The sequence below is a fragment of the Pseudochaenichthys georgianus genome, unplaced genomic scaffold, assembly GCF_902827115.2.
Source record: "Pseudochaenichthys georgianus unplaced genomic scaffold, fPseGeo1.2 scaffold_1027_arrow_ctg1, whole genome shotgun sequence".
Classification (NCBI taxonomy): domain Eukaryota; kingdom Metazoa; phylum Chordata; class Actinopteri; order Perciformes; family Channichthyidae; genus Pseudochaenichthys; species Pseudochaenichthys georgianus.
Window position 1 is genome coordinate 10,710 of NW_027261999.1, and position 9,291 is coordinate 20,000.

General features: G+C 43.5%; 1 protein-coding gene across 1 annotated transcript; it reads right to left on the reverse strand.

Moving 5' to 3' along the window:
* Window positions 1-7,365: 7,365 nt before the first annotated feature.
* Window positions 7,366-9,162, reverse strand: LOC117440531 (transcription factor 15-like). Its single transcript, XM_034076771.2, has 2 exons — window positions 8,590-9,162; window positions 7,366-7,533 (listed from the first exon to the last, which is right to left on the reverse strand). The coding sequence occupies exons 1-2, from the start codon at window positions 9,058-9,060 to the stop codon at window positions 7,471-7,473; spliced, it is 534 nt and encodes a 177-aa protein (XP_033932662.1). The 5' UTR covers window positions 9,061-9,162; the 3' UTR covers window positions 7,366-7,470.
* Between the last annotated feature and the right edge of the window lie 129 nt (window positions 9,163-9,291).

A 9,291-nucleotide genomic window follows, 5' to 3' on the forward strand; every position in this document is an offset into this window, starting at 1 on the left:
ATGAATATACTTTATAAGGATCCTATTAATATCTAATAATAAAAATAATGAAATTCAATAACATGCTTTAACCACCAGGTGTCCCTTTATATCAGCTGTGCACCTTTATGGTGTAAATACAGCCTATCTACCAATTGGATCAAATATAAAAGTGAGCCGAATTAGTGTTGATACGGCAAGGAGACGTATTGTGTGAAAAGAAATGTAAGATGTTGTTTAATGGCTGATATATTTATGATCCACGTCACGTTTTCAGTTCCTCATGTTTGTCTTCTCATCAGGGCTATAAATACAGAACTACGGCAGATATGTAATATTTAATGCAGCCGAACCGTGTATTACAATGCCGTTATGTGATGACTTTCAAAGAGAAAAGCAAGCACACTCGGAATAAGGTATTATTTTATTTTTTTTAAATGTTTTCGGTCTGTTTCCGGTATTTGTTAATGACGATGTGCTCTGAGTTGTGAGACTGGAATTGCAGAGGGGGAAATAACGTATCTTTAGATGCGGATTTTGTTAAACTAATATGTTTGCGCTGTGGACCAACACTATACTTTGACGGGGAAGGGGGTAGCAATAAAGATAACACCATTAAACAGTTACACAACATAACATAAATAATATCGATAGCAGCGTCCCTAGCAACCACCTTGGTAACAATGAAAACGTTGGACGCAATTTCCTGAAGTAATCTTCGTAATAACTAGCAAACTAAAGATCATGTACATCCACTGCCAGTGTTGGGAAAGTTCACTTTCTACATGAACTAGTTCAGTTCACAGTTCACAAATTTTAAAATGAACTAGTTCAGTTCATAGTTCATAGTTCAAAATGTTGAACTAAAGTTCATGGTTTCAAAATGAACTAATTTATAGTTTATAGTTCTTTTTTCAATACGTTGCTGCGAGCTATTATTTGTCTCCTGTACGATGTTAATGGGATTTGGGTGGTAGTGGATCTGTTTTGGCTCTCTTTTTTATTCGCCACTCACACATACCGTGAAAGGCTAGTCGTGTGCTTATTCTCAATGTGCCGTTTAAGGTTTGTTGTCGACGCCGTCGATGTACGGACTTGCTTTTTCAAACCGGGCGGACACAGTTTACAGGCAAACGTTTGATTTTTTCCGTCTGAGTCAGTACTGACTTTAACGTAAAACTCGTTTAAATGCTCATACGCCGACGCCGGAGAGCAGGGGTGGGGAACCTTTTTCCTCTCAATGGCCATTTCAATTTTTACAATATCCTCAGAGGGCCGTACAAGTTATTGACCTCTGCTTAAAAAAACTAAAATCACAGCGCATTCATTTCATTCTGTGCAAAGAAAAAGCAACCTCTTAATCCAGATATCTCACCATGACTCGCGTATGCATGCACGTGCAGGGTGTGGCGTGCTCCCCTGGGAAGATTTTTTTAAAATGTTGAAGTTAAACATCTGGTGCACTTTGAGAGCAACATTAGGAGATCTATGGACACATCTCTCAACACCCAAACACAACTGTAAACAGATTTTCTTTTAATTTATGGATATTTGACAAATCACTCCCCTTTCAAACTGTATTCTTCTTTATTAATAACTGTCATATAGTATTTTATACCTGTTTACTTTATTCTCTTATTTTTTTTATAACTATAATGATCATATAAAGATGTGCCTTTACCTCACTCGTTGTAGAAAAAGCTTCTTATATCCGTTAGCATAGCTAGCTAACCAGATGCTAATGATAACAACACAGTTATTGACTGTCTGATCAGTATGACAGATGAGCAGATCGCCACTGGGCTTTCAGCTAAAGACACAGACACGCAGAAACTGCGGCATGTGTATGGATTTATCGGTACTGCAATTTCTGAAGTGCTGGAGTGGCTTTCTGGTGCTCTCCGTCAGAACTGCACCCCTGTCAGTCGAGACATATACCACGTGATGACACGTTAGGCTCGTGTTGTGTTCAAGGACCCTGACCTTGGCCAGGAAAAACAGGCACTCGCTTGTTTAATTTTTTTGCGGTCTAGATTTCTTTAATCTTTTTATTTTTTGCGTGTGTTTATAAATTACCTCGAGGGCCGTACCAAATTGTCTCGCGGGCCGTATACGGCCCGGAGGCCGGAGGTTCCCCACCCCTGCCGTAGAGTCTCACTCTGAGCGAGTGCTGCTGCAGCTGCTCTCGGCTTCGTCCATACTAATTCATTCATTCATTCAATGCTCGCCGGTTCCGCGGCTCCACATTATTTGTTGTGAGGAGTCTGATATATTTAATATATTTATATTTTAGTGCGACAGCCAGGGGTGACAGGCGCGTACGCGTCACAGGCAGCTTGCTGTTGCCAGATTGGGTGGTTTTCCGCATTATTTTGAAGCCTGTTTACTGTGTGTTTTAACTGGGATTTCGGCTGAAAGGCATATGAAATCTGGCACACTTTTGAACGCCGTTATATAATACAGTGCTGAGAATGAACGCACTTTTGAACGCCGTTATACAGCGCTGAGAATGAACGCGTTCTCAATTACGTTCATCTAGCGGAAATACAGTACGTTCAGTTCACGTTCGCCCAAAATATGAACGCGTTCAGGTACATCACTGTCCACTGCACACATAATCTGAAATAACAACTCATATTTCTCGCATCAAATGACATCAAAACGCATTTTAATGGCCAAACTAACTTTAAAATAGGCATTTTCTACCGAGAATAAAACGAATTTCGGCCATGTTTTCTTTTTCTGCAGGGAGAAATGATAGCTGGGGATTCTGGGTAGTGTAGTGTCTTCTGCCAACACATCCTCACTCCCAGGTCGGCCTATGTTGACGTTATGTCAAGTCCCCTGCCGGCTTTTTCCAACGCAAGGGGGGGGGGCCTTAGCGTCCATTTTCAACGCAAGGGGGGGGGGCCATAGCGTCCATTTTCAACGCAAGGGGGGGGCCCTTAGCGTCCATTTTCAGCTTTCCGGGATGTCCATGTGCTTCTATGGACGCTCATGGAAGCACGGCATTCGTTTGTGTCGACTGCCCTTAAAGGCAATGTGAACGTCCATTCTCATTGGATAGCGGAGAATTGTACACCTGGAAGTAAATATTCCCCTTACTGACGATTGATTTTACAGTGATATCTGCACTACTCATCGACTAAAAAACACCAGATTATCCTTGTTAATTACACAACATTGATTGGTTTAAATTGTGTGCAATGCTTTTGTATTTTCCCCCTTCGATTCGGAGAAACAAATCTTTTTTCGGAGTAAAGGATGGCAGAAGACACTACACTACCCAGAATCCCCAGCTATCATTTCTCCCTGCAGAAAAAGAAAACATGGCCGAAATTCGTTTTATTCTGGGTGTAAAATGCCTATTTTAAAGTTAGTTTGGCCATTAAAATGCGTTTTGATGTCATTTGATGCGAGAAATATGAGTTGTTATTTCAGATTATGTGTGCAGTGGATGTACATGATCTTTAGTTTGCTAGTTATTACGAAGATTACTTCAGGAAATTGCGTCCAACGTTTTCATTGTTACCAAGGTGGTTGCTAGGGACGCTGCTATCGATATTATTTCTGTTATGTTGTGTAACTGTTTAATGGTGTTATCTTTATTGCTACCTCCTTCCCCGTCAATGTATAGTGTTGGTCCACAGCGCAAACATATTAGTTTAACAAAATCCGCATCTAAAGATACGTTATTTCCCCTTGTGCAATTCCAGTCTCACATCTCACAGCACATCGTCATTAACAAATACCGGAAACAGACCGAAAACATTTAAAAAAAATAAAATAATACCTTATTCCGAGTGTGCTTGCTTTTCTCTTTGAAAGTCATCACATAACGGCATTGTAATACACGGTTCGGCTGCATTACATATTACATATCTGCCGTAGTTCTGTATTTATAGAGCCCTGATGAGAAGACAAACATGAGGAACTGAAAACGTGACGTGGATCATAAATATATCAGCCATTGAACAACATCTTACATTTCTTTTCACACAATACGTCTCCTTGCCGTATCAACACTAATTCGGCTCACTTTTATATTTGATCCAATTGGTAGATAGGCTGTATTTACACCATAAAGGTGCACAGCTGATATAAAGAGACACCTGGTGGTTAAAGCATGTTATTGAATTTCATTATTTTTATTATTAGATATTAATAGGATCCCTATAAAGTATATTCATTACTCGTTATTCTCTACTAATAGTTAATTAAAGACTGTATGTAATGACTATTTTGCACATCCCGTTCAAGATTTCAAGATGTTCTAAGGTTTATTGACATATCATACAGGCCTACACAACTGTGGTGTAGTTCTGCACTGAATGAAAAACTTGGGTCGCAGGTTCCTCAATAGTGCATTATCAATATGTGTGCATACCTCCAGCAATGTTAACTATGTTGAAGCACTTATTTTAACTGATATTATACATAATGTATTACTCTTATGATGTATGCAGATATTTCATCTCCGGCCTTGTCAGGTATTGAACAATCAATAAATAAAGAACACAGAATTGTTAAATATAAAACACAGAATTTGTGTGATTATACTAAATGATTTACAAATAAACACCACTGCATATTTAACTGTTACACATGCTGATGTAACGCAAATGTTCCAACTTGGGATCAATAAAGTATATCTTATCTTAAGCTGATCGATGGCTCCTGCCATATTTGCAAAATGTGCCTCTGAACCTTGACAAGTGCATGTTTCAGGCTTATCAATTAATGTAATGTAATGTAATGTTATCAATTAACAAGAGGAGGGGTCACAAACATAAGTCCAGCTGTTAAATAAAGCTCTTCTGACCTTAGCTGGCGTGTGGGTATATATATTAATACTGCCCATTATGGGCACCAGCAATTTTCACCCATTTATTAATTATATGTTTTAAATGTGAGTGTTTCCTGTCCCCTAAACCTCCAGGGATGTACACAGTTTAATACTGGCAACTTCTTATTATGGGAAATACGAAAACGTCTTTTAAAACTACAACTCCCAGTAGAGACGTGCCATAGAGAACATGTTGCGAAACAGAATAGCCAGCATGTGTAGTTCTGGGGACGGGGTGGGGGAGGGGGGACGCGGTGGACCCGTTCAAATCCAGTTTTGAACAGTCTGCCGTGGTTCCATCCCATTTCAAGTGCTGTTCGAGGCTCGGTAACCCTCGGAGCACACTCTCCAATCACAGAGCTTGAGGACTATCACGGGGTTTGTCAAACAGAGCACATGGTGTCCAAACGATAGCTGGGGATTCTGGGTAGTGTAGTGTCTTCATTGCCTTTAAGGGCAGTTGACACAAACGAATGCCGTGCTTCCATGAGCGTCCATAGAAGCACATGGACATCCCGGAAAGCTGAAAATGGACGCTAAGGGCCCCCCCCTTGCGTTGAAAATGGACGCTAAGGGCCCCCCCCTTGCGTTGAAAATGGACGCTAAGGGCCCCCCCCTTGCGTTGAAAATGGACGCTAAGGCCCCCCCCCTTGCGTTGAAAATGGACGCTAAGGCCCCCCCCCTTGCGTTGGAAAAAGCCGGCAGGGGACTTGACATAACTCAACATAGGCCGACCTGGGAGTGAGGATGTGTTGCTTCTGCCATCCTTTACTCCGAAAAAAGATTTGTTTCTCCGAATCGAAGGGAAAAAATACAAAAGCATTGCACACAATTTAAACCAATCAATGTTGTGTAATTAACAAGGATAATCTGGAGTTTTTTAGTCGATGAGTAGTGCAGATATCACTGTAAAATCAATCGTCAGTAAGGGGAATATTTACTTCCGGGTGTACAATTCTCCGCTATCCAATGAGAATGGACGCTCACATTGCCTTTAAGGGCAGTCGACACAAACGAATGCCTTGCTTCCATGAGCGTCCATAGAAGCACATGGACATCCCGGAAAGCTGAAAATGGACGCTAAGGCCCCCCCCCTTGCGTTGAAAATGGACGCTAAGGCCCCCCCCCCCCCTTTGCGTTGAAAATGGACGCTAAGGCCCCCCCCCTTGCGTTGGAAAAAGCCGGCAGGGGACTTGACATAACGTCAATATAGGCCGACCTGGGAGTGAGGATGTGTTGCCTTCACACACTCGATGCTAGATCCTGCTAATAATCCACACCATGTTGAAATGTAACTGTAATCAAATTACTTTACCTTTACTGTATCTATGCCGCTACATGTAATGCATTACTCAGTAACAGCAGCATGATGTATTTTAATGTCCTTTTTCCATGACTTCCTGTCAGCAGTGCTTCTCCCCGTTGCTCCGCAGTGACCTCTGACCCCTCACCCTGCCCCCCCCCCTCACCCCGCCCCCCCCCGGTGGTGATTTATCCCTCTGACACACCAAGCAGCTGTGTCTCCGTGTGGGCCGATATTAGCCGTGACTAATCGATAACAGACTTCAAAAAACACCAGGCGTGAGATCCGGAGGGAAACCAGAACCACAGCGGCTCTGACACCGGACACCGGACACCGGGAGGTCCACGCCAAGCACCGCTAGTTCAGGCTCACATTCAGTAGTTCCTTCATATATATTTTTAATTCTCATTATATCTCTTTTGATTTATTTTAAATGTAATTCTCTAATTTTCTTCATTTCCTTTATTTAACTTTTTTGCTTCTGGTGAAAAAAGATGAATAATTATTTAGTAGGATAATCATTATGTTCTATGTTCTTACTGTCTCCACTTTGAGTCAGACAATATGTTTGACTTTCTTTTCTTTGTATCTCATTGTATTATTATTATTATTATTATTATACATAAATTGTTAATAATTTATTACTTTTTTATTATTCTTAAATTGGGAATTCTGGGGTCAAAATAAAGCATTTGTAAGTTCCTTTTTGAGTATTAAAGATAGCGTGTGGGTTTCTCATCTGAGCGGGCCGTCTTGTTTACACAGCCTGTGTGATTCACTGACCTCCAATTAAGTCGGACATTTTATTTTATTTTTTGTTCCATTTCCTCCGTAGACTTTTATGTTTACATCTGTCCCATCTTTAGCACAGTGTGTACCCATGTGGCCCAGCTGCCTGTCCCCCCTCTGTCAGGACGCGCCTCGTGGGAATCAGAGACAATAACAAGTACTATTTGATAAAATATATTTTATTTAAAACTTTGGGAACAAAAACACAAAAAGACACAAGTTTCCAAACAAATGCACGGCATCTCTGAAACTCACATACATCAAGAATAAATAGTCTCTTCTTCATCGTGTGCTCCAGCGCGTGTGTGTGTGTGTGTGTGTGTGTGTGTGTGTGTGTGTGTGTGTGTGTGTGTGTGTGTGTGTGTGGTGTGTGTGTGTGTGTGTGTGTGTGTGTGTGTGTGTGTGTGTGTGTGTGTGTGTGTGTGTGTGTGTGTGTGTGTGTGACTGTTCCCTGAGAAAGTCTTTGAGGATGTTCAGGTTTTTAAATCATTCTCCTGTCCGCGTCTCGCTCTCATCGTCTCACTCTCAGCGTCTCACTCTCAGCGTCTCACTCTCAGCGTCTCACTCTCAGCGCAGCGAGTCCTCTCATCTTTAGACTCTCTCTGCCGTCCTTGATCTGCAAACACATGAAAGATCTCAGTCAGATCAACAGAAACTGAAAGCGAACCACCAGTCAGGAAAAGGTGCAGACAGAATTAGGTCAAGTGCACGAGAAGTGATTTCATTTAGAAGACACAGTAAATCGAACGGCCCGTCACATTCATGGCCGAGAGGAAGCTGCTCGTGATGTTGTCACCAAACACGTGTCTGTGAGGAATGCGCATTAACCGCCAACATTTAATAGCACCTTCCGCTCACAACATCTTCCAGAAGTGCACTTTACAAACCGAAGCTTCATGAAGTCGATTGGAAGATAAAAGCTGATCAAACTTCAGACCATCTTAAAAAGCTTCATGCAGAAGCCGGCTGTGGAGCTGATGAGGAGTTCCGTGTCAGAGCCACGCACTTTCATATGTTTGGCACGTGCAACGATCTGCTCTGTATTTTAATCCACTTTGACGGAACCCTTTCCCCCGACTCGAGGCGCGGATCGCCCACATCCACAAGAGAAGCCAAACTAATGATGACCTCAGATTATGCACTAAAGTAGAGTTTAAAAAAGAGAACACAAACACAGGAATGTGAGGAATGCACATGGACAGCAAACATGTGCCGTGCGTAAAAGCACTTTTTTTGTGTGTGCTTTTTACGCACAGAATCCTCTGGCTGCTCAGGCGGAAGCTGCAGATGCTGCCCAAAATTCATTTCCAAAGTCAAGAGAAAGCTACTAAACATGGTGTATATCATTATGCTTTGCACTGAAGTCAATTTAAAAAAGAGAATACAAAACACGTGCGTCTGTGAGGAATGTGCCGTGCGCAAGAGCGTTTTTACGCACAAAAACCTACAGAAAACGTGCCTTTTACGCATAACACCGCTCAGGCAGAAGGTGCAGATGCCCTCAGTAAGTTCCTAAGGCAAGAGAAAGCTTTGATGTTGTATCTCAGATTATGTTTAAGAAACTAAGTTAAAAAAGCGAAAACACGTGTCTGTGAGGAATGTACCATTACGCACACAAGTCCCCCCAAAAGAAGCGAGGAGATCTAGTCGGTTCTGATTCGGTCCGCCTCACCCCTTTCCTCTGGCTGCTCAGGCAGAAGGTGCAGATGCTGCGCGGCTGCTGCGCCCCGCTCTCTCTCTGCGCACTCAGGCACGGCTGTCCCTCCGCGCCTCGGTCCCCCAGCAGCAGCACGCTGGCCAGGTGAGAGATGTAGCTGGAGGCCAGGCGCAGAGTCTCGATCTTGGAGAGCTTCCGGTCCACGGGCTCCGTGGGGATGAGGCTCCGCAGGGAAGTGAAGGCGGAGTTCACGCTCTGCGTGCGGCCGCGCTCCCGAGCGTTCGCCGCGCTCCTCTGCTGCACAACCACCGGCATCTCCGCGCTCAGCCTGCGGGAAATCCTGCTCCTTTTCCCGCAGTAGCTCTGCTCCGAGCCGCCGCCGCCGCCGCCGTCGCTCTGGTTCTCCTCCTCATCCTCCTCAGAGGTGATGACGTCAGAGTAGAGTAGGTGTGACGCCATGGGCCGCAGCATGGTGGCGAAAGTCATGTTTAATACAATGTTTGATCACCGAGAGCAGAAGCAGAGAGGGTCCGACATCCCGGTACCGGCTGCGGGAGACCCGGGTGGAGAGTGCTGTTGGACAGAGAGACCCTCCTCGCGCTCTCTGCAGGCTGTATTTAAAGACTGATACCTGGCAGAGGCTCTTATAGCCGGGGGGAGGAGCTGCTCTGTACCACAACACGTGATAAAGTGCACTTGACTGTGTGAAAGATAAGG